Source organism: Drosophila tropicalis, unplaced genomic scaffold (genome assembly GCF_018151085.1).
Source record: "Drosophila tropicalis isolate 14030-0801.00 unplaced genomic scaffold, ASM1815108v1 contig_158, whole genome shotgun sequence".
In the NCBI taxonomy this organism is placed as follows: Eukaryota; Metazoa; Arthropoda; class Insecta; order Diptera; family Drosophilidae; genus Drosophila; species Drosophila tropicalis.
This window is the reverse complement of record NW_027172602.1, coordinates 6,741,262-6,766,393: the sequence shown is the minus strand read 5'-3', so window position 1 is coordinate 6,766,393 and position 25,132 is coordinate 6,741,262. Positions and strand designations below refer to the sequence as shown.

Here is a 25,132-nt window from a genome sequence, read left to right as displayed (position 1 = left end):
GCGACCACGGAAATCCCTTCATCCATATCATACATCAAATCGGTTGACCCGATTGTTAAAAAAAAATGGCAAACAATGGCTAAAGCAATTACAAGATACCAATGAACATTGGAGAGGTAAGCATTCGGCTTACAATAATAAACTAAACTAATTAACTGGTTTATTTTGATAATAGTCAGCCAACGCCGTGGCACACGCACAAATTTTCTTTACACTGGCAGCTTCCATGAGGCCATTGGTCCAAGTAAGTTTAAAGAAAATTGTAGTTTTTTAATTCCTTTCTGTTCTCTAGTTTTGGCATTGGCTCAATGCTTTTGCCTAATGCCGGTTTGTGGCATACGGCACTCGTCAGCACAAGGATTGTATTTTACCTGGCAAAGTTGGCGCTGCTGGATTAGCATACTCTATTTAAGCTCCACTGTACTGGACACCTTTTTTACAATTTATCAGGTGATGAATGAAATGCTAGATGTACGCAATGTCGGTAAGTCCCTAATAAAAAAAAAAGGAGTAAAAGAAGATCCCCTTTTTATAGTCTCATCATTTCACAGAACCGATTGTCTTTCATGGTGGAATTTTACTAGCCTCATGGCAATTCTTTGGCTTGGCTAAAAAATGGCCCCAATTAATGCGTCGCTGGGATAGAGTGGAACATCTTTTGCCCATGTATGACAATTGGAAGCAAAGGGAACGTTTGGCCCGCCAAATACAGCGAGTTGCCTTTGTCCTGATTGGTTTATCTCTGAGTTAAGTTTCAATAGCATACTTTTAGGGAGCACAGCGTACTAATAGATACTGTTCCATTTGATGATTTCAGTGGAACATCTGCTAAGCATTATATCTGCTGTCTACTATGACTACTGTCCTCGCAGACGGGATCCCATTGAATCGTATTTGTACAAGGCCAGCTATCAGCTCTTTTTTTGTTTTTCCCTATTCCCATTGGATGGGTTGTTTGGGCAAAATTCAAAATATATTGCTTACCTTCGGTTGGAGTTTCATGGATATATTTGTCATTATGATTAGCATGGGTTTAAGTGAGCTCTTTGCGCGTTTAACCCAAAGTTTGGAACGTCGTGCGGATCAGGCCATGCCAGAGGCCTATTGGACCAGTCAACGTACACAATATCGAGCCATAGTGAATCTAATTTATCAAGTGGATAATGCCATATCAGGCATCATATTAATATCCTTTGGCAATAATCTATATTTTGTGTGTTTGAATTTCTTGAAAAGCATTAAGTATGTATCAGATTGGATCAAAGTAGACCACAATTAATCAATCTGTCTCTCTCTCGTTCTTGCAGATCGATGCCATCGATGGCACATACGGTTTACTTTTTCTTCTCTCTTGCCTTTCTACTGGGTCGTTCGATAGCTGTTGTCATTGTGGTTTCCTCGGTTAATGATCGATCACAAGAGCCATTGCGTCTGCTGAAATTGGTGCCCCAGCGAGCCTTTCATGTGGAGGTCGAACGTTTTGCCAGCGAATTGGCCAAAGATGTGGTGGCACTTAGTGGCCTAAAGTTTTTCAACGTTACCAGGAAACTATTTCTGACGGTTAGTGCAGGACTTCCATAGATTTTGATGATGTTGATGATCGATGACAGGTGTGCATTAATTGAAGTTGATTTCAATTTGACAGGTGGCTGGGACTATTGTTACCTACGAACTGGTGCTCATACAGTTTCATGAGGATAAAAAGCCATGGGATTGTGGTGCACTTAATGTGGACTAAGTCGATGTAAGAATGTGCGTGCGTGTGTGTGTGCATTTGTGCGTATGAGACACTGTGCTACACAGTAAGTAAATCCAGTGTCTCGTTCGGGAACCAGTTTGGTCGGTGGGTTGTGCGTTTTTGCTATAATGTGGTGGTGATTTGGTGATGCAACTGAAAACCATAAATGGTCCACGCTTCCTAGGCAATGCCGAAATGCGTGGCTAACGATTTGAACCAGTTGACCAAATGCCAATGCCAATTGCTTACTCCTAAGCAGCTTCCGGCCCATTCGGCATGGTCCAATTCATCGTGTTCATTTCGCTGGCATATAAAAGTCTGGGCCTGCCAGCGACGCGTAAACAATTCGCACAGATCCAAGCTCCAGTCAACGCTACCAATGGCCACCAAAAGAAGTTGCTACTATCCGACACTGATCCTGTTGGGCCTGAGCCTGGTTAGTGCTCAGTATATTTATCCTCCATCGATACAGGGACGCGCACAGCGATCGCTTTTCGGTTCGCCAGGGTGGAGTGGTGGCTGGAGTGGTCCCAGCATTCCTCCATTCAGTCATTTGCCACCACCGCCACCACCACCATCGCCCACTATTAGCAAGGATGAGCTATTGGCTCTACTCACCGCCCTAAAGGAAGTGGAGGCCAAGCCAGAGCTGCCAAAACCCACACCAGCTCCCGAACCGGAACCCGAGCCAGAGGTAACACCAGCTCCACCACCACCACCGCCAGAGGATGATGATGAGGAGCCAGAACCAGAGCCGCCAGCACCAATCCCAGACACACCAGCCGTACCGCCTCCTGGTGTGCCTGTAACCGTCTCATTGCCAGCCCTGGTGCCCATTCAATTGTCGGCCATGTGGCAACAACCAGGACCCGTTGCCGGTGGAGGTCTTGGTCTTGGTGCTGGCTTGGGAGTGATTCCTGGTCTTGGTCTGGGTGGTGGCGCAGTGGCTGGAGCCGGAGCTATTTCAGTCGGTGGCGGGGCTGCTGCAGCTGGTGCTGCTGCTGCTACCGCACGCAGTGCTCGTGTCCGCACAAGAAACAATATTGGACGAGCCGCTTCCATACGTTTCCCCATTGCCAATCCCCGTAGCTTTGCCTCGGCCAATTATGTGGCTCCCAGACCACGTTATTATCGTGCCATTGCTTCTGAATTGGAGCCCATGAGGTGAGTCTCACTAATCCTTCCTTTTCCCTTTCTCCCTCTAAATACTATCCCGTTATCTTTTAGCATGACAATCTTGCCACCAAATGCCGCCTATCTGACCAACAATGGACAAGCCGTTCAGCTTGTGCCTACCAACTGGCAGTAGGAGACGTTCGAGGAGAAAGGAAGAGTATCGAAGACACATTCAAAGCAAAAAACTTATTGACTGTATATCTAACTAAGATCTATCTAATTGTAAATTATCCCAATTATTTTTTTAATATATTAATCAATTTAACTACAAATAAAAACTTTATTTTCTATTAGAAGTCAAGTTTATGGTTCTTATTTTTTAAAGTCAATTCAGAACATAAAGCTTAAATAAGCTTAATCAGGGATCAATTAGAGATCAATAGTTCCAAATCAAGGATATAGAATGCTGATCCATGTCTCTAAAGATTGTCTACATTAAATGTTATTCATAGACAAACTGGCAATCTGAAAGGAAGCAAAGGAGTGAAAAAATTTTGAACAAATCCTGTCAAATTGTCTGAATTCAAAGTAATTAATAGATACACTAGGAATCTAAATGGAAGCAAAGGCTTTTCAATCCTATGTCTATATCCAATGTAATTAATAGACAAACTTTGAATCAAAAAGGAAGCAAATAAATTGTCCTATCTCTCAGGATTACCTATGTTAAAAATAGTTTTTGGACAAACGAGAAATCTGGTTCAAAACAGAAGCAAACAAAGTGGGATAATTTCTGTTGACCACTTTGATTATTAAGTAATCTAATGGATAAGGTTAATAAAAACGACAATTTTATCTCGTGAAAGTGACTTTTCGATACAACTTGGTAATGTGTATGAAATGAAAACTCGTTTATTTAGATTATAGTTTATTACCATTTCGTTGGCAAAAAAAAAAAAAAAAAATACAATCATCATCTAAATTGTGGTAACAACTTGTGCCATACGCAATTGCAATCCAGCTTGATAAGATGGTCCATATTTTCCCTGGGGTGTCATATGCGAACACCAGTCACTCACTTATAGCTCTTCACCCAGTTTGCATGGAGAAATTCGAACCGCGCCCCCATAATATATCACATGGCCATATATAGATGGATCACGTCAGACTTACAACTGAACCAAATTACTTAAAACATGCATTCAACACTTGAATGAATAATATTTTTTAAGATATGTATTAGGTATATATGGTTTCGTTTTAATGCAACATACGCACACACACACACAAACACACATTCACATGCCCAATGCGGAGTTAAATCCTGTTTAGATATTCAGTTTGCTTTGTCATTGATCAAAAGACGACACTTGAACTGGTTACTAAAATCAAATATTAGCAAACTGTTGAACAAAATGGAGGGGGGGGCAAAAATGAAAGCATTTAGACAAATTGAATTGCAAGTTTATATTATTAATTATATGTATGTATGTATGTGTCTTAAGTGAAATAATAATACAATTTTTTGTTTATACATACGAATTAAAAATAATTTCAAAATAAATAAAATTTCTTTTACTTTGCCAATTTGCCATGATGTTTAGTGTAATTTCTATAGACATACAAACATATGTATATATATGTATATAATTATAGACATTTTCACACTTTTCACATATATGGTTAGCGACTAGATGTTGTTGTTGTTGTTATTGCTAAAATGCAGGCGTAAAAAACTATTTATTAGTGCAATGTGTGCAGATATCGGCGGCCTAACATCGAGGACAACGCCCATATGGTTAATAAACATTTTGGACTTCCCGCAAAAAAAAAAAAAAAAGAAGAAACATAAAAAGAAAAGTTATTACACCAATTTCTCTATCTCTAATTGGTAAAAACACGGCTTATGTAAACATTAAAATCTCTTTGGTATTGTCCATACACATAAACGACAAAAAGGAGTGGGTGAAGTTAAACAAATCTAAGTAACAAATAAAAACTATGTATACGCACAACCGAAACGAATTAAACTTGTTTTTAACTTTTCATTTCAACGACGAAAGAGTATCGAAAGCGCCTGATGAGCGGCCAAAAGGGCAAAGGCTCCGGCAAATATATAATTTAGCCTATAAATGGCAGCCTGACAATAGAGTAAAACAATTCCAGATATTAAGTACAATATTATGGATAGAGCCCAATAGCCGCAACTAGAATGAAATCGAGCATTGTGAAAAAGTTTAAGGTATACATACTTTTCATTTTCAAGACTTACCCCTTTTGTGGGGCTCTCAATTGCAAGAGAACGCTCAAGGAGCCCAGGACAATAATGGTGGGATAAATACTTGCATCGGGAAGATCAACGACAGAGCTAAATGGCAAATGGTATTTAAAAAACAAAATGTCTTTGTCCATCTTATACTAAAAACTTACTGGTGTCTACGTAGCCAAGCCAGTGTGGCGGGGGCACTCAATAGCAATTGCATAAACAGCATTAACAATAATGTAATGTGAAAGGGGGAAATTCTGCAGGCCCACACAGGTATCATCGTCTGTCTTAGTGCGAACCCTGCCATCTTCATTTGCGTCTTTCTCCAATGCATTTTCGTTGTTTTCCTGTTCAGATGATTCCGATTCATCCGATGTTCTTGTTCCGGTGGCCATATGTACCAAATTTGCAGCCTTTTGCCACAAATAATCTTCTAGATAATCCTTATAGGCATTCGATAGCATTATAAAGTAGAAAACAAAGGCCAAAAGTAAACCAATACCACTGCAAGTGCTCAAAGTCATGGCAATGGTTAGTACGCCATAGGTGATGGGTAAATATGTCATTATAGAGATCATTATGTTGGAGCTAGCTTGTGATAGACGTGTTACACGCAGAGCCACACGATAAAAGGCATTGCCATATAATGTCAACGACAGCCACGTGACTAGAGAGGCTAATATGGATAAACCAATTGCCGTACAATGGATCACAATCGATATATTGATGCTATAATCCAAATTCTCTGGTTCAGGCAGCAAACGGGTATTTAAAATTAATTTCTTAAGAATCCGACAAGCTGATAAAGTAAAAAGAAGACATAAATTCGCAAGTCTTTTCTTAAATAAAGCCATTATGACCTACCGGTGACCACTAAAAGCGATGTGTACTGCAGATAGCCAATATAGGGTTTAAGACTTTTAAAGCTACCCTGGACTTGAAATGTTTCCACCTGTTTTCGTAACACAATCAGGAGCACACAAGCAAGATGGGCGGGCAACCAACCAGAGAATTCCAAAACCAATCTTGACAAGGCATCAGCATATGAATACTCGTAGCTAAAAGGAATGAAAGAGGAAACGGAGCAGGATAAGATAAGAAAAAAGAAACATTTTCTGATTCTTACCTTATGCGATAACGGCAAATTGGATCCAAATATAAATCCACAATGACTGGATTTATTGTAGTATTATAGTGCGGCGGAATAATGATGGGAACATTTACATAAAGTCCAGGTTTATCACTTGGTGAACTGAGAGAGAACCATTTGAAAATGAGAAAAAACTATAATGGATTTTTTTTTTCCTTACATCAATGTCTGATATCGCTCAAAACCTGCTGCCCACGGTACGCATATTCTAGTTGTAACTCTATACTCGGGTTTAAGACACTGCAAAGGTTCGACTAGAACTCGCAGACTCTGATACGGCTCGATAAGATTCGATATGCGCAGTCTATAGTGCAATGTACCCTGTAGAGTCTCATTTATGGCAGTTCGCTGACCAAATGCATACCACTTAGGCAGACTTATGTCCACATGACGCTCCTTGGGATCGTAGATGTCCAGATTATAGCCAATACGACGATTGCTTGATGGCAAACTGACTAGAATATGTGTCCAATTACGATAGGTTTTCACCAAATTGTGCAGATCCAACAGAGCCACATTGCGCGAATCCTGATCACCATTGGGCAAGCGCTGGACCAGATGCGTCAATGGAATAGCCTTGTCGCTAATGAAACAAATCGGGTGAGTGGGGGCAAATATTATGTATACAATTCGTACATCAATTTGGCTAACTCACCAATAGACTACTTCCGTATTACTCAATTTTTCTGCAGCACATCCAAAGAGCCAGTGCACATCATCATCCACACTCAGTGCCTCAATGGAAAGTTTCCTATAGCGTTCCGGGCGCTTAATGCTAATAAGATCATAAAAATGAGCTTTCAAGCCATTGGAGAAATACTTATTAATGACCAGACGACGCTCCTCATTCCAATTGCTATCACGCGGAAGTTTCACTATATTTTGATGGCGACTCCTGGGTTTCTGTATTCGAAAAAAATGTCATTAAGTTGGCAAGAAAACTTTATGAATTAAATTTACGATAAAATGAGCCATGGCAGATTGTAAATTGCGTTCCTTGTTGGTGTTGAAGTGAACCGTACCGTCTCCTCGTGTCTGGGCAATGGAGAACAAGAAACGATTTATCACCTGCATGAACTGCAGGCACCAAACGGCCGAAAGATGGTCACAACTCAGGCTAACTCGAGGTATAGCTGAAGTCTGCAATGCATAGAAGAGAGAGCGGATTAAGAGCTTCTATTAAATAAACTAATCCAAACTTACCATTGCATGCAGATCATTAAATTGTGAGGTTGTATAACCAGGGCGCACTAAAAGATCACGATTGCCCCCACCAGTTGAGATAAGCAGCACATTATCCAGTCTGGCTGAGCTTTCCTGATTGCGACGTTGCTGCTCACTCAAGGGGCGCTGATGTAGACTATTGCACACATTGGTTGTAGTGGTCGCCAATGTCTTGGTTCTCAACTGACTGAGTATTGTATTGGTACTGACATAGAATTGCTCTAAATGCTCGTCCAAATTAAGAACCGGATGATCCAGCGGTGCAGAAATACTGATTATGGTATTTATATGTTGACCAATAGACGAGTCTGTAAGCATCGATTGGGCCAACTTGCCACCCATCGAGTGACCAATTATTATAATTGATGGCTCCTCGATGCGGCTTCCGTAGATCTTGGCAATGGTTCGAATGCAGAGTTTGAGAAACTTGTGCTGACGATGCAGATAACCGCCATAGACAGCCGATAGCTCCTCATCGAAATCAATAGTATAGTAGTCCAGATGAATGCCTGCATTACTGCCCATTGCCTTTCGTAGGGCCACCGATGCCAGAGAACGCACTTGTTTATGGGAGCCGGCATTTCCGGGTACAAATATCACTGGAGCACCCGTCATGCGCTTTTTTAACGGATCCACTGGTTGTTGGCGTGCACCCTCGTAATAGTAGTAGAATCCATAGTTGGGGTACAATTCACTTTCCTTATCTTGCAGCCGGACTCGCTGTAAAATAAAGGTTTATTTAGTAATTTCTCAGAATGAGAATAGAAATCAGGAACTGACCGCAAACATTGGCTCGCCAAACATATAGGTCATGCGACAGGCATTTTTCTCTACTCCTACTTGGAGATTGAGTATGCCAATGAGGAAACAGAAAACGGAGCCAATAATCACCAAAACGGCGCAGTTTCGAAACATAAACATTGTGCAGAAAATCAAATGTTTACATATTCTTTGAATTCGGCATTCAACTCTGACAGTGTTGCCATATGTCTGTAAACGAATGAGCAAGCAACAGCAGGTAGCGCAAATCATATGTAAATTATATGGCTGTGACGTCACAGCTTTAACGAACACAACTCATTGAGTATATCATAACTTTACGAATATCGTAGTGTAGTTTGAAATAATTAAATTTACTTACAAAAAAGGACTATGCATGTTTTGTAATTTTACTACACAAAATCTGAGTTCAATATTCCAAGTACGCTATCTTCTGTACTCGCACCATGCTAGCATATTTTTTGCTGCATATCGATAGTTTCTATGTTATCGATATATGTGTGTGCAGTGCCCATATAGCCAAAGCGTCTGGCCACCTATAATAGTCAACAACTGATAAATATATTTTGAAAACAGGTTTAAACCCTCCGCGAACCCCAACTCTCTTCATCTATTATACGCATCCGCATCTGTAGCAGTTGCCTCGCTAGTTTTGTCCGCTTTAGTAGAGCTTTCGGAATCGTTTGTTGTTGTTGATTGATGATGATCTTTTAAATCATCATAAAGGAGTCAAATATTTCAAATCAATTTAAAAATGCTTTACATTTACATGTGCTGTAGCTAACAAGTGTCCCAGTGTTTTTGTATGTGTATGTGTGTGTGCCTGTGTGTATATCTTTTTTAATTAATTGTTATTTGTTAAATTTATATATATATGTATATGCATACAAACGCAATCCCAACCCATACATAGAGTGAATAAAAAAACAAGAAACAAGAAAAGATCAGCGATTGAACGATTCGAACGGATCGCATTCATATACACATATATGTATGTAATTGATTATAATCTATGAATAGGAGCAGCAGTACCTGTATCTGTATCTGCATCTGATTCAAATTCAAATTTGAAAGTAGAGATTATATACATTTCGATTTGTGTGTGTGTGTTTTTTTTTTTTAAATAACCATAATGGAAATTTGGCGCTCGCTAACAGTCGGCGCATTTCTATTACTGGGACTAGTTTGCTTCTATGGCTATGTGGAATCGTGCAATGAAGTCGTCTGCGCATCAATCGTATCCAAGTGCATGCTCACGCAGAGCTGTAAGTGTGAGCTCAAGAACTGCTCCTGCTGCAAGGAGTGTCTCAAATGTCTGGGCAAGAAGTACTATGAGGAATGTTGTAGCTGTGTCGGTAAGTAGGAGCTCCGACTCGGGCTGGGGCTGTGGTGATTGGTTGATTGGCTGCCTTGTTGTTGGATGATGATGTGATGGCGATCGCAATGTCGCCTATATGACTTGAGAATGTATGTGCGTGTATGTGTTTGTGTGTAATCTTTGATGTATATGTATGCGTATGCGTATGTGCGCGACGATGTGTTAACTAGTTATCGATAGTTAAGCCGCCGATTGATATATGAAAATAGCTAAGCCTTAACCCTTCAAAGGGAATCGGTGGCTTAATGTTGAGTAAGGTTAGGTTCTTAAACTATTTCCCTAAGTGGAGCTCAATTGATTAAGCAAGCTTCTTAATTCTCTATATAAACACATACATAGAGTTTAATTTTAAATTCTGTGAAACTTTCTGTTTTGATAGGAGAATAGAACGTTGACTGACTCATTTTGTCGGTCACGATCGAGCGAGTTTAGGCATCCCATCCTCATCATCATTTTGCAATTGTTTTTGTTTTTAAATATTTTTCAATGAGATGGCGCAGAACGACAGAATAAATATTTTGCGCATATCCCATAAACTATTTTTAAAATCATTGTAATTTACTTACGTAAATAATTATGTACATTTGTATGTATGTATATTAAATTTTACAGAACTATGCCCGAAACCCAACGACACAAGAAACTCGCTATCGAAGAAATCGCACGTAGAGGATTTCGATGGAGTACCAGAGTTGTTTAACGTTTGGGCCACTGGGCCGGAAGATAGTGAACTTGAATGGGATGTTTTCACATTTCAAGTTGATTTCGATAAGGTTTTGGCTGGTCCCAAACTGGAGAAAGATATTAATTACTATCGAAGTATGTATTTAATAAACTATCAAGAACGCTAATTAGTTTTTTCTTCCCTTTTTAGAAACAAATGACAAAAATCTAGACGAGGCCATAAAGGAGCGAGATAATAATATTGTGACTGTTAATTGTACTGTCATTTATATGGATCAGTGTGTCTCGTTGAATAAATGTCGCCAAAGTTGTCAATTAACAGGAGCCAGCAGCTACAGGTAAGGATATTATCTAATCCTAGAGAAATTTTTAATTATATTATTTTATTTTTCAATTTAGATGGTTTCACGACGGGTGCTGTGAGTGCGTAGGATCAACGTGTATTAACTACGGCGTAAATGAAAGTCGCTGTCGTCATTGTCCAAAGGATGATTTTGATGAAAACATTGATGAAGAAATGCAGGATTTTGGTGAAAATATGGGCCCATTTGATGGCTTTGTGAATAGTAACTATTGAGGGGAAGCAACAGAATGCCATTCAATGAACAGAACAAACGCAATTTAACAAAATTTAGTTACTCAATTCAGTGACATTATTAATGTGTAGTACGAAATAATATTTGTATAGTTTATTATTATTATTTTATTTTTATATATTTAAAATAATAGACACTTCATTGTTTTACATGCATATATAAAAGTATACATAATTTTTTTTTTTTTAAGTAAAAATAAAGAACTTTTAATCCGATCAAATGTAAAGAGCTTGGTGTTACTGTCGAACTGTTTAGCGGATTCCATAGAAATATATTTATATAGAACCTCTAATAGACAAATTGTAAAATAGATAAATTTTTTTGCTTTATTCCTAGATTTTAGAATTTGAAAAAGTCCGCTTTAAAAGTTATCGATAGTTGATGGACACATAAGGGTTAAAGCGGTAATTTTTTACTTAAGAAATAATGATATATCCATGTACTTACATATAATATAAATGTATATTTTCAAAAATGACATGAAATTGAATAAATGTGTATAAAAACTAAACAGAAAAAACAAAAGGAAACAGACTTACAAAAACAACAAACAACATTAACGGACCAGCTGATTGTACGCTGTCATCGTATGGCAACGGGGTGGCAACTCTACAGCGGTGGGGGCACTGCAGAGTTAATTTCAAGCGACCAACATTAAGTTACGTATTCGTATTCCTAGGTGAAGTTGGCCAAAAACTATGTTGAAAGGCCTGCGACATGTAAGAAACGTGCTGCAGCGTGGATCCCACTACACACATTGGCACATTAGGAATGCCACCGACCTATTCACTGGCAATGGCGATGGATTACAGCTTTTGCTTCAGCGGCAAATTGCCTCCTTTAACCTGCGCTCTTTTCATCTGAGCCGGCGACAGGTAAGTTACCATTAGGTACCGTCTTGGCATACAAATTTCAGATTACTTTGTTCACTCTAGGTGCTCCAACTACAGTCGGAATACAAGGCAATTGTGGGCGTGATAGCACGATCATTGCAGCTTACACCACGAGAGGTGCAACAGATGCATTTACGCTGCTTGAGCGGCAAGTCAAATAAAACTCAAAGTAGCAGCAGCACCAGCAGCAATAATGAAGATACCGATAAACCCGCCAAAGTCAAGTCCAGTGAGGAGGTTCCGTCTAATCAAGAGAAGTCAGCCAAGGACAGTGAAACGTCAACTAACTCTAATCCCTCCACCTCCTCATCGTCTTCCTCGAGCGAGGGACCCAACAAGAACAATGAGAACGATGAGAAAATGCGTTCTGTGTTAACCAAGGCGGTGCTCTGGTTATTTACCATCTACATGTTTGTTGCCTTTATTTCACTACTGATTACGCCACGAACAGAGCGCCCCGAGGGCTCTACTCGTTATGTGTCCTGGAATGAGTTTGTTCATCACATGCTGGCCGTGGGTGAGGTCAAAGAGTTGATCATTCGGCCCGATATGGAGATGGTAACCATAATACTGCACGAAGGAGCTGTCATAAAGGGTAGAAAAGTGACTTCAACCATTTTCCATATGGCCGTGGCCGATGCGAATAAATTTGAAGAGAAACTGCGTCAAGTGGAGAAGCGGCTGGGCATAACGGATGGTGTGCCGGTAACCTATGACAGGCAAACAGATACCACAGGTCGTATTTTGATGCTGTTGCTCTTCTGTGCCTTAATGGTGTCGATTGCCACGCGAATGAAGTCCATGAAGAGTCCCCTGAGCATGGATTCATTTGTAAGTATCATCGAGATAATATTTTTTGAAACGGAATTTAATTGTTTCTCTCTGCATATTTCAGAATCAAATGGGCAGAGCCAAATTCACACTAGTCGATCCCTTTGATGGTGGCCGTGGTGTCTTGTTTCGTGATGTCGCCGGCCTCAGTGAGGCCAAGCAGGAGGTCAAGGAGTTTGTCGACTATCTAAAGACGCCGGAAAAGTATCAGCGCTTGGGAGCCAAAGTGCCGCGTGGTGCCTTGCTTTTGGGTCCACCTGGTTGTGGTAAAACCCTATTGGCTAAGGCGGTTGCCACTGAGGCTCAAGTACCATTTCTTAGTATGAACGGATCCGAGTTTATTGAAATGATTGGCGGTTTGGGAGCAGCCCGTGTTCGTGATCTTTTCAAGGAGGGTAAAAAACGAGCCCCCTGCATAATCTATATCGACGAGATCGATGCCATTGGGCGGCAACGATCTGGCACCGAAAGCATGGGTCAGGGTGGCTCAGGTGAATCCGAGCAGACGCTTAATCAGCTTCTGGTTGAAATGGATGGCATGGCCACCAAGGAGGGCGTACTCATGCTGGCCAGTACGAATCGTGCGGACATCCTAGACAAGGTGACGAATGCACTGTGAGCATAGAGAGAAGAAACGTATTCATGTGATTTCGTTGTTTATTTCGTTTTAGGCCTTGCTGAGACCTGGCCGCTTTGATCGGCACATTCTTATTGACCTGCCCACACTACAAGAACGTAAGGAGATCTTTGAGAAGCATTTGTCGTCGGTGAAATTGTCCGAGTCCCCGGAAACATTCTCCCAAAGATTGGCTCGCCTAACGCCCGGCTTCTCTGGCGCTGATATAGCCAATGTGTGCAATGAGGCTGCCTTACATGCGGCTCGAAATACCCAAACAGAGGTCACGAGCAAGAATTTGGAATATGCCGTTGAGCGTTTGGTGGGCGGCACCGAGAAACGTTCGCATGCCTTGTCGCTGGCTGAACGTAAGGTGATTGCCTATCACGAGTCGGGACATGCCCTTGTAGGTTGGATGTTACCAAATTCGGATATTTTGCTCAAAGTGACCATTGTGCCGCGGACTAGTCTAGCTTTGGGCTTTGCCCAGTATACACCAAGTGAACAGCATTTGTACAGCAGCGAGGAACTCTTTGATAAGATGTGCATGGCCCTGGGCGGAAGGGCAGCGGAGAATTTGATATTTAATCGTATTACGACTGGTGCGCAAAACGATTTGGAAAAGGTCACCAAAATTGCCTATTCACAGATCAAGAAATTCGGTATGAATAAAAATCTGGGTCCCATTTATGTGAGAGATGCGGATGAGAGCGAGGGCGGTGGCGGTGGAGAGAAACCCTTTTCTCGGGCTATGGAAAGTCTGATTGATAACGAGGCGCGTCATGTGGTGGCCAAAGCCTATAAAACCACAGAGGACATACTGATTAAGCATCGTGATAAACTGGAAAAGGTAAGAAATTGCTCTCTTTCTCTGGCTTATTTCCGTTTTAATTGAACCATCTCACTCTTTTTCATGCAGTTGGCTGAAGCTCTATTGGAAAAGGAAACACTAGACTATGATGAGGTAGTTGAACTTATTGGCCCACCACCCCATTGTATTGGCAAACGTCAAGTGGATTCGGTTGAATTCGAGGAATCACTGAAAAATCTCAGCAACGATGTTAAAACAATGTGATGCTGATCGGTCTACCTCGTTTGGTTGCTAGCTCGGTACCTCCTTTCCCCTTATCCCGATGCATATTCGTTAGAATGTAAATAAATAAAGTTGTTTACCTTTTTAAATTGATTTAAAGTCGCATGGGTTTGCCCCTTTGCCCTCTGGCCACAACGATTAAACAAATATTAAATTAATTTTTTTTTTTATTAACTTACGCTAAACTAACATAGTCATCTAGTGGCTAAGTCATTAATATTCATATTAAACAGCTAGCAGTTAGTAATCACAATGTCAACTAAACTGAACCAAAACATGTCAAAAACTGTAAACTAGTTTCAATTTAATTGACCTAGAGAGACTTTTGGAATCTACATTACCTCTCTCTCTCTCTCTCTTTCTCACTCTGTCTCTGTCTATTTTTATCTGTGTCTCTCATTCAAATCCTGGTTCATGTTAGCCGCTAATTTCCCAGACTGATGATTAGTCATTAAGATCTTCTCAAATTTGTTCATATATATGTACATATGTAAGTCCTTGAAAACTGACCTAGAACTTGACATTTAACAATGTACACTTAAATCATCTCAATGATTAGGGAAAAGTTTGGAATTATTTTCATTTTTTATTCACTTTTAATTTATGTTGCGGAAATGTTGTGAATGAAATGAAATATCCTAGTATATAACAAGATTAAATGACGTTCGATTCTAATCGGTTTAATTCCAATAAATATAGATTAACGGTGCTGGATTGTCTAACTACCCAATAATTTTCCAATTAATAGTATTTATCTATGCATTAGTGTCGTCGTACATATATTAAGTGGTTTATTTCTTTATTATGGTTATTACCCTGCTTGGAAGGCATTCAATTGATTGAATCCAATCTTCAATGAGACACCCTTTTTAGCATTTACAAGTGTAAAGTACTAACTGAAAACAAATAATTGTCAGGAATTGCGGGTTAATACTTATTGAAACTTGTTTTTCACATTTGATTTATTGGTGATTCGCTGGTTGACTTTTTTTTTTTTTTTTTGCAGTTTAGAGTTTAGTTTAGTTCAATGTTTGACTTATTAACTATTTGTTGTTGTTGCTGTTGCTTTTAATGGACTCTATAATTAAATCAAAAAAAAAAAAAAAAAAGTAAATAAATAAATAAAATAAAAAAATAAAAAAAAACCGATGACAAATGGAAATGACAAAGAACATGGAGGAGGTTGCCATAAATACACCGTGTGCATAGTTAAAGTCAGTCAGTTGCAAATTAGGGAGCCGGCCAAGATGTTGTGTGTTAAACGTTTCGAATTCGTGTTAATAGTCCTATTTGGCCTACTTGATCTAGACCATGGCAAACAGTTTAGTGAGTGTTGCGATTTACAGGGAATATAAAATCATTATATATATGCTGTTTTGTTTTTGAATCGTGCGAAAAGACAACTTTTTCACATTTGAGAAATTTGTCGAAATTTAATTTGTATTTTAATTTTGTTTATGTTTAAAACTAACCCAGCTAAAAATATAATATTTTATAGTCTTGGAAAAAGGATGTGGAAGGAAACGTCTTTACCTTAAACACCTTCAAATAACAATGCCAAATATGTTTTAAAAGAATTCAATACGGAAAATTCTTTTTGTTAAGATAATCAAATTATCTATTTTATATATCATGGAGTTCTAGAGAGAGAGAGAGAGAGAGAGAGAGAGAGAGAGAGAGAGAGAGAGAGAGAGAGAGAGAGAGAGGGGAGAATCGATGGTGAAAAGTCAATCAAATATAAGGCTCCATTAATTTGTTTATTTTTTTTTTTTCGTTTTTGTATCTACAGCTGCTCCTATCAAACGATGCCGTATGGATGATGAGGCATGTTTGGCTCAACAGGGTGAACTATTCTTTAAAAGCTTTAAACATGGCATTCCTGAACTTGGAGTGCCCAGCGTTGATCCCCTTGACTTGGGTACCCTAACAATTGAGAGTGGCGAACAATCGGCGTCACTTCAATTCAAATTGGTTTTAACCAATGCCAAACTATATAATTTAGGTAGTGCGACTAGTGTAAAGTCATTAAAGGGTTTCACCAAGGATCCCAAGAAAAATCTGAAATTGACCCTTGTTATATTTGCTCCTGAATTGGAGGTGCATGCTCAATATGATGTTAATGGAAAAGTTCTTATATTGCCCATAGTTAGTAAGGGTGATGTGGTTATTAAATTAAAAAAAATGACGGGTAAATCACGGATCATTGCCGAGCCGCAGAAACGAGATGATGGCAAAACATATCTCAATATCATTGACTACAAAACGGTGTCCAAAATGGAGGGGTATGTTTTGAAGATCGATTTCTATATATCGTTTACTCTATCAATCATATTCCTTACAGTGGCCACTTTAATATGTCCAATCTGTTCAATGACAATGTCGAGTTAAGGGAGAGCACATTGAAGGTTCTCAATGATGAGTGGGAAGCCCTCGCCGCAGATATACAACCCAGAATCAATGAGGCATGCGATCGTGTCTTAAAGAATGCTTTACAACGTTTTTGGAATGATATACCATATGATGAATTTTTCGAAAACTAATAAATCGATTAATATTCAGTTCAGTTTTATTGCCTTCAAAAACTTTTTTTTTTTTTGTTCCGTTTATCTTTATTTTTGTCATTAGCAAAAAAATGTTATTTAACTAATAAACAAATTATATTTAGTATATTTTTGGTAGAAGTTGCATATCTCCAAAGTCCGATAAGTTATTTTTTTTTGTACGGTCACAGAACTAAAAGAGATTAAAAGAGAGACAATGAGATGAGCTTTAGTCGTTTAGAATGAGCCGAAGAGACCTACTCAATGCTCTGGCTCCAACTGGTTGCTAAGGTGCTGCAATCCGATCTTATCGAATGTCATCTTCTATGACATTATGGACCTCATTGTTCACATCTGTCAGCAGCAATTGGGGTTTTAGCTATCCATGTCCATGCTGGGTCTGATCCTCTTCGGGATGTTCGACAATCTTATTATCTGACTGATCTAGGGACTGTATTATAGAAAATATTATAGGACATTGGGTTTAATTTTCTCTTTATAGGGGACACATACTTTTAATTTGCGATGCTTGGCATCCTTTTCATTATCCGGTGGACTCTCTGATCCATCTGTCGTTTTTATAAACGATGAGTAGAACGATGAGAAGCTGGAACCGTCCATATCATCACTATTACCATTACTGTCTGTATATTTCTAAGAAAATGATTATTGGATAAACAGAAAGATCTCATCTTTTACAGTCGGGAGTTACCTTTAGGGTCGTGGCAATATTGTTGCAGGGCTGATCTAATGTATAGTCACCCATGGTCGAGGTGATGGGTGAGTCGGGTACTTCCTTCTTGGATGTATCCGAAGGAGCAACATTCGATCCAGTTTCCGCTTTCACCGATGTGGCTTGCGATGAGGGACGTTGCAGTTGGGCGGGAGTGATTGAATGGAAGGCTCCTTGGGTCTTGTTCGTCGCCGTCGGAGGTGCCACCATAACCGGCTGGGTCTGCAAAAAGGAGAAGAATTCGACAGGTTAAGAGAATAAGATTAGGCCGCATCTATGTATAAATGCTTACCGTATAGACATTCTTGCTTGCCTGCTCCGGCAATTGCATGGGATTGGCAACTCCTGTGAAAGGTACTGGCTGGTATACCATGGCTGTGGCTGCTGCCGCCGCCGGATGTGTGTAGAATAGTGAGGGATGGGGATACATTACGCCGGTCATGTACTGCAGAGGCATGGTAGCGGCTGCCGCCTGTGAGGTGCTCGGCTTTTCGGAACTACTGTGGACATGGGCATGCTTGTGCGGTCGATTGGGACTGGGATTTGTGCCCGATGGCGAGGAGGCTGCTATTGAGGCGGGTATGTAATAGAAGGTGGGAAACAGGCTGTGCTGCGGTGAGAAGCTACTCTGAGCAACGGCCGTGTGACTAGAGAGGACGGATGTGGGTGTGGTAATGCCCACTGAGAACGGTGGCCATAGATTGATATTCTGGGTGCAAGGTAATCCACTCTGTGTGTATTGGTTAGTTGATGCTTGGTTGTTGTTACCATTGCCACTACCAACATTTCCATTGCCACCGAGGCCAGTACCACTGCCACCACCACCTACACCGCCTCCTGCACCGCCTACACCAACACCGGCCAAACCTTTATTCTGGGTCGAAGATGATGTATGTGTGATATCCAAAAAAGAAGGCATACCACCACCACCACCACTAGGGTTAAGGGTCAGCTGTTGTTTGGGCTTATTGGCCTCACCCTCCCATGAATGGGAACCGCCGCGTTTTATGCCATGCCCATGCCCGGGACCCGGACCACTATACTCCAGCATTTTCATAGCTTCGTTGGCCGATTTCTTGTTCTTTTCGCCACTCCGGCCACGCGATTCGCGATGCTTCTTTAGCATAAACTTTTCCATCTCATCGTTATGCTTATTTAGCAGCGATTCGGTAAGAGTAACGGGCGGTGCCGCTCCACTCCCGGTGCCATCGGCGCCGCCGCCACCGCCACCGTCACCAGAATTTCCTGTGCCGGATGTGCCAGTGCCAGCATTACTGGTATTGGTCACACTGCTCATATGCAAATTGCTGCCAGTGGTAAAATTTCCCGACGATCCACTGCCGCCGCTGCCCTCAAAACCTTGCACCGGACTGAGAGTGCTTCGCGCATCCTCCCCGCGGGCACTGCTCACATAGGAGGACTCCACTTTCGGCGGATCGAGCTCCACGGGCGCGGTGACAGGCTTGCTGTTGAAAAAACGCAGCAGGTTCTCGTTATAGTTTAGTTGATTGTAGCTGGGTGGCGTCTCAGTGGAACTCTTACTGTCATAGTAGTCGTGATGTGGGGAAATTTCACCCAACATCACACTATCCCTCTCGGACACCGTTAATTCATTCTCGTGCGGTAGCTCCAGCTTGAGATCGGCTCGTGAAACCTCGTCCATCAGTGTTTCCATGAAGTTGGCCAATGCCTGACAGCGTCGCGACACCTCCTGCTTAACGGTGTCCGAGGGTCGTGATACAGTTTCCGCCAACAATTTGACAATATCCTCCTTAATGCGGGCATTCCGATTCTGCGCCTCCTCCGAGATCTTTGGTTTGGCATTAACAGATGTCTCAAAGACGTTGCAGAGCTTCGGACCTGAACGAAAGTCGTATCAATTGGATTATCTTTTTGAGATTTTCTCAGATACTTACCCTGAAAGACGCGATGATGGCCCACCACAAATTCGAGCTTCCGCGACCACGGATTCACAAAGCTCGTCCATTCGGTTTCGAGGAGGACATAGCAACCGTTCTGGATGAGGAAACGATATGGTTTGCTGCAAAATGATGCTCCCGCTGTTTGGCCCTTTTTCATCACTGTCTCATATGTATCCTTCATGACCGGTAAATCCTCGTGATGATAGAAGTCCATTATGGATCGTCCAATGAGATCTTGCGGCAGATAACCCAAAGCACTAACCGCTGCACTATCCACATGGGAAATGATGCCCGTGGCCGTGTGACGTATAGCAAATTTGGGGCTCTTTTGTGAGAGAATTTCATCGGGAACTGCAAATGGGAAGGGGTGGGTTAGACACGTATGTGAAGTGGAAATCCTCGAAAGCCTTCTTACCTTTGTAACTACTGTTAATGGGCGTGGCACATATGACCAATAGCATATTGGTGCCATTCGAGACCTTATAGTTGTCGGGGCGAGCCTCTTCGGGGGCTTCCCGGAATGTCAGTCCCAGACGGAATGGTTCATAGTTAACCGCTCGGCCAATAACACCAAATCCTCCTGAATTAAGGCCTCGATAGCGACGCAACATAACACAGAAAGTGCTGCGAGCATCCTTGGGCATGCATCCACGTGATTCTGCAATCGGAATGCCTGTTGTAATTTGGCTGGCAAATGTGGCACGATCCTTGTGGTGCACAAAATCTATAAAGGATCGCCCTAGCCACATATCGCGTGGGAATCCCAAAACGTCTGAAATACTCGGCGTTGTGTAGAGCACTATGCCATCGTGCATTGAGATGACACAGCAAAAGCTGTCTTCTTTGGGCCGCTCCTGATTCGGCTTACTGCCAGCCGATTCCAATTTGCCTGGAATGAGCTCACTTGTCTTGTCGGACTTGATGCCGGCAGTGCCAGCACCACCAACTGCACTCCCACCCGCAACAACGCCACCACCAGCTCCACCCACACAGTCATGACCGGGTCCACTGCCCGGCGGAAGAGTGGTTGCAATTGGTGTTGGTTGCGGAAACTGAGCCAGTTGCTCCGATTTGTTTGGATCCTCATTTTTCTCTGTCTCTAAAAGCTGTTCACTTAATTGAGATTCGGTGGTCACCAGAGGCTCGCCAACTTGCTGAGTATCCTGAAGTTCTTGTAGTACTTTTTCACAGCTACCACTTGCTGCCAATGGCGACTCTTCGGTGCCCTCCAGTGAGCCTGTTGTTGCTGTAGCCAGAGCTATGCATTTCGGCTTCTTTTTCTTGCGCGATTTCTCCTTATTGCGTTTAATGATCATGTCACTGCTGCTAGCCTGGGTCGAGGGTTTGCCTCCATATCCACTGCTACCCGATGAATGACTGCCGCTCAGACGGGACTTGGAGCTACCACTGAATCACACGCGCCACAACAAAAAACAAAAACTAGATAAATCTCAAATCAAATACGTTTATTTCGTTTTGGGTCACTAACCTGCGTTGGGATTGACTGTTGCTGCAACTGTTCGAGTATCCTGAGTCAGATACTTTGGTATTATGAGTGGATTCTGCCGATTCGCCCTCCATTTTATACTTTTTTCCAAAGGATTTCAGTTCAGTGTTTGATATATGTAATTCTAAATTGTTATGATATAAGGAACATTATAAAAACTGACCAAGTAAGAGTTTAAGATAGGTAAGTAAGTAAAACATTACATCTTACTAAGTCTAAATTTAAAAAAAGTCCCATATTTTTCTTTCAGATTCAATCGAGAACCCTTATTTCCTATACATTTTATCATAAAATAAATAAATGATACTTTTAGAAGTAAATGATAATTGTTCATTTCTAGTAGTATGAGTATTATCTAGTTATAGAGGGTTTCTTTTTGAGTTCACAATTACAAAGGGTTACATAAGAACGGATAACTATTTCAAAAGGAAGCCTAATGGGCTCTAATGGGCAATAGAAACTAGGTATTAAGCTAAGACTCTTGTATTAAGCTCATTCCAAATGATTTCACCGTTGTATAAACTATTGTATTTTTGAGCGGAAAACGCTTAATGGTGATCGAATTGCCCCTAAAGTATGCAATATATAGTTTAAATATACATGATTACTTCTTTCAATTAACAAAAAACGTTTTGGTAGTTTGTGTTGCTAAAAATCTGTGCAACTATGAACTACAAACTATTTAAAGCATACTTTAGGGGGAATAATTCTACCAATTCATGATTATATATGACAGATTAACCATAGCAGAATGTGAAAATAAATGTGTCACGTTTTATGTATGTATATCACATGAGAAAGAAAAAGAGATTAGGCGAGAGAGAAAGAGAGTGTTGTCATAGTTTTTGCAACAGGTTTGCTCGCATCGAAAAACAAACCCTTTTGGCCTCCCCCACTCGATGATAATAAGGGCCACCATCACCAGCCAATTAATCGCATGCACAGTTATAACATGCCCACGGGGTATATTCAAAGTCGATAGTTGAATTTCAAATTTACCGTTCACGTGCAAATGCATGACGTCGTTAAGATGCCTCGTTCAAAGCTTGTCAATGTATTCTAAGCGTGCGAGTGTGTGTGTGTGTTTGTGTGCGTGAGTGAGTGGGTGGGAGGCTGCGCAAGCGAGTATAGTTCTGTTATTCTTTGTTATGGATATGAAAGGGCTTAGTGTTATTTTTTGCACAGTGTAATGCATTCTTTTAGCCCTCGGATGAAATCTGCTGACTTAGCAGCGTCATAATCGGTCGGTTATGCTTTTACATAATACCATATTTCCTAATAAAGCATTTTATTTTCCATTTGCCCATGTCAACACACACTCACACACACAGAGAGAGAGACACCATTGTGTATAAGTTATAAAAGGAATAGTAAATCGAAAAGAGAAGAGGTAAAATAAATGATTAGGAGTCAAATCGAACCCATGGGGCGGATACTTAATGCTTTGCAATAAGTTTTAATTGAATAAGGGGATATAGTCTCTTTAATGCATCTCTGTGACTGAACCATCTGGATTATGGTTTTAATAACTTTGAATCGATAGTCACATGGATAAAAATGTAGATAACCCATACGTAACGAGAGACAAAATCAATTTCTTATTTGGTGACCCCGATGCGTATGCTTGGCTTTTTTTATGGATTGCCGCCAAAGTTGTATACTTTAATTGCATTGTAAACTATTTTTTTTTCTGTTTTTGTTAAACAATGTTGTTGTTGTTGTTGTTATTGTTATTGTTTGTGTGCATTTTGTGCAACGTGCTTGCGAGCCGGTGAGCAAGCATTATCTTTAGTTCTCCATCTTTCTCACTCTCTATCTGTTTGTCTCTCTGTTGCTCTCTCAGCGACAAGGGCAACACTTAATAATATACACTATATCTATGTGAACTACGTTACCGAACGATTGTTTATGTAAGTGTTGACTGCGTTTATTATTATTTTGCTGTTGCTCACTTGCACACACACACTCTCACTCTCTCCAAGAGAAGTATTCCGTATAATATAACTTGTTTTTATTATTATTGATTTCTTGTGTCGATCTTTTGATATTTCTTTGTCTTACTTTTCACTTTTGTTTGATTTTTTTGCAATATGAGCAATTTTCTCTCTTTCCACTGAACAAACGAACGAACAAAAAAATAAAGAAATTCTGGTTTTCTCGGTCTCGACTTGGAGTCTATTCGCGACCTACTTGTTGAAAATTCGCACAAATACTGAGAGTACTGAGTACTGGGTGAGGGAAAAAGCGCATTGCGCCGAGCCATAGAACTGACGACACTCACACACACGCAAACAAAACAAAAAAAAAACGTGCATTGAGTTTGTGTTATTCTTCGGCTGTTGCCGGCTTCGGAAAATTGTGTTATTCGGCTTCTACAGTAGTGTAGCTCTGCTAGCCATCTGGTCGACTCGACGGATACACTTTCTTTCGAAAAGGATGATAGTGTCCGGTCCATTGGGTTAAGAACCAAAAGCGACCATTGACGGACCCTCTTTTGGAAAATTGCAAGGATTTTTAAAAATAAACAATTCTCAAAATACGCCGTATCTCACAATCAGTTATTCCCGATGGCATAATTTTGGGGTAAGTCAGTTAAGGGGGTAAAAATTTTGCGAACAACCGTGTTGCTGCAAGTGAGTGGGTGGGTTATGAAGGGTGTGTGTGTCTCTCTCTCAATGTGTCTGTGTGCGTTGGCTAGGCACGTTGGCGTTGTTTTCCATTAGAAATACTAAGAATGAGCTCTGCGATTTGCTTGCCACAACACTGACTCTCGAGAGTCACGCACCAAAGCCACGTGAATTGAAGTCGGTCGACAGCTGCCACAGACACATACATACACACGTAGCTTTAGATGGACCGATTTCGCAACAGGCATTAGTCAGACATTTTATAATGAATGAATGCAAGAGAAATAGAAAAAGGAACACAGCGATAAAGAGAGAGAGTGAGAACACTCTCTTTGTGCGCACTGCGCTTAAAATAGTTCACATAGTAATTTAAGCACAAAATAAAACCAAAAAAATTGGTGCAGCTTTTTAGGCGCCGTCACATTATGTTTTGGAAAATCTCATGAAATGTTTTGAGGGAAAACTCAAGAAACTCACTTTCTTATCGTTTCCATAATGGAATTAATGGAGTAAGGGAAAATATCTTGAGTTTTAAACAGGTTTCAACAAAGAAAACTTTAAAATAATTCTAATTCTATGAGGACTTAGTATAAGTATACCAAAACGTTGCTCATTCTAATCGAAGTTTCCTCAATATGTAAAGATAGAAGAGAGAAATTACATGTGATCTGAAACATTATGGTTAACACTTATGCAATTCACTTACTTAGTTACCAGGAAGTCTTTAACAAGCAAGTGCTGATATATATATATATGTATATGCCCATTTCTTTTTTCCAATGATCATCAAGTAAAACGTCATGATTTTTCCGGTTAAAAGACAAGGCACACATGAATTTCACAGGCATAAATTAAGTTACATGGCAGCTTTTAGATGGCAACTAAATGGCACTCCATTTCAGTTCACGTTCCGTGTCTTTTGTCACCGACACCGAAAGGGTCCCCCCTTACAGCTATATGAAGCCACCATATTCCCCCATACACACACACACACACATAGTTGGTTGGGTGTAGATTTGATATGAGACGCCGAAGAAGTTAGTAAAGCATAATGACAAAACAAAGAGAAGAGAGACAATGGCAAAGAAAATAAATGCTTGGTTCACTTTGATATGGGTTGGGTTAGGGTTAAGATTGGAATACGTTAGAGTCGGGAGGGGACGGGAGGGGTTTGGGAAAGGGACTTTGAGGTTTTCGGATTGGGCCTTCTGTTCTCAGTTTTAGCTGTCAGGCATTTCAATCTAATGACAATTTTTACAACTAAATTTTTTGTTACATGTTTATGCCACAAATTTAAAGAGAATTTATTTAATGGGTTTTAATTTTCACTTAAAGTACAACAAAAATTGTTGTAAAGAAAGATATCAAAAATAAAATAAAGTTCAGCGAATTGCGACACATTACCGGCAAACATTTCCGGTTCATGTTTAGGAAATAA

General features: G+C 40.5%; 7 protein-coding genes across 10 annotated transcripts; 5 read left to right on the top strand and 2 right to left on the bottom strand.

The window, feature by feature from the left end:
- Positions 1-306: 306 nt before the first annotated feature.
- Positions 307-1,884, top strand: Gr5a (Gustatory receptor 5a). Its single transcript, XM_068302973.1, is given in 6 exon segments — positions 307-484; positions 552-746; positions 818-918; positions 920-1,242; positions 1,308-1,560; positions 1,646-1,884. Coding segments are annotated over 6 exon segments (1,128 nt in total). The 5' UTR covers positions 307-321; the 3' UTR covers positions 1,739-1,884.
- Positions 1,885-2,117: 233 nt separating this feature from the next.
- Positions 2,118-2,906, top strand: LOC137584262 (protein TonB). The gene has a single exon (XM_068299580.1). The coding sequence runs from the start codon at positions 2,118-2,120 to the stop codon at positions 2,904-2,906; it is 789 nt and encodes a 262-aa protein (XP_068155681.1).
- A 1,400-nt stretch (positions 2,907-4,306) lies between these two features.
- PGAP1 (GPI inositol-deacylase) lies at positions 4,307-8,479 on the bottom strand. Its single transcript, XM_068302961.1, is given in 11 exon segments — positions 4,307-5,061; positions 5,127-5,222; positions 5,285-5,370; positions 5,372-5,919; positions 5,985-6,178; positions 6,247-6,372; positions 6,431-6,853; positions 6,926-7,173; positions 7,231-7,410; positions 7,474-8,214; positions 8,275-8,479. Coding segments are annotated over 11 exon segments (2,940 nt in total). The 5' UTR covers positions 8,416-8,479; the 3' UTR covers positions 4,307-4,904.
- Positions 8,480-8,862: 383 nt separating this feature from the next.
- Positions 8,863-11,152, top strand: cv (crossveinless). Its single transcript, XM_068302971.1, has 4 exons — positions 8,863-9,629; positions 10,265-10,471; positions 10,527-10,674; positions 10,736-11,152. Exons 1-4 carry the CDS (start codon positions 9,407-9,409, stop codon positions 10,911-10,913), a joined length of 756 nt encoding a protein of 251 aa, XP_068159072.1. The 5' UTR covers positions 8,863-9,406; the 3' UTR covers positions 10,914-11,152.
- Positions 11,153-11,414: 262 nt separating this feature from the next.
- On the top strand, positions 11,415-14,458 carry Spg7 (Paraplegin). The gene is made up of 5 exons (XM_068302962.1): positions 11,415-11,807; positions 11,868-12,656; positions 12,721-13,257; positions 13,328-14,122; positions 14,192-14,458. The coding sequence occupies exons 1-5, from the start codon at positions 11,631-11,633 to the stop codon at positions 14,345-14,347; spliced, it is 2,454 nt and encodes an 817-aa protein (XP_068159063.1). The 5' UTR covers positions 11,415-11,630; the 3' UTR covers positions 14,348-14,458.
- A 1,121-nt stretch (positions 14,459-15,579) lies between these two features.
- Positions 15,580-16,928, top strand: dyw (daywake). Its single transcript, XM_068302970.1, has 3 exons — positions 15,580-15,691; positions 16,155-16,647; positions 16,707-16,928. The coding sequence occupies exons 1-3, from the start codon at positions 15,613-15,615 to the stop codon at positions 16,903-16,905; spliced, it is 771 nt and encodes a 256-aa protein (XP_068159071.1). The 5' UTR covers positions 15,580-15,612; the 3' UTR covers positions 16,906-16,928.
- Positions 16,929-16,939: 11 nt separating this feature from the next.
- per (period) lies at positions 16,940-23,265 on the bottom strand. 4 transcript variants are annotated; one of them, XM_068302956.1, is made up of 9 exons: positions 22,963-23,265; positions 21,050-21,191; positions 19,976-20,967; positions 19,555-19,911; positions 17,931-19,498; positions 17,618-17,860; positions 17,419-17,559; positions 17,167-17,356; positions 16,940-17,098 (listed from the first exon to the last, which is right to left on the bottom strand). In XM_068302956.1, the coding sequence occupies exons 2-8, from the start codon at positions 21,139-21,141 to the stop codon at positions 17,285-17,287; spliced, it is 3,465 nt and encodes a 1,154-aa protein (XP_068159057.1). In that variant the 5' UTR covers positions 21,142-21,191; positions 22,963-23,265; the 3' UTR covers positions 16,940-17,098; positions 17,167-17,284. The 4 variants fall into 4 exon arrangements, with proteins under 4 accessions (XP_068159057.1, XP_068159058.1, XP_068159059.1 ...); XM_068302957.1 differs by having other exon boundaries at positions 23,020-23,265; XM_068302958.1 differs by having other exon boundaries at positions 23,129-23,254.
- Positions 23,266-25,132: the final 1,867 nt, after the last annotated feature.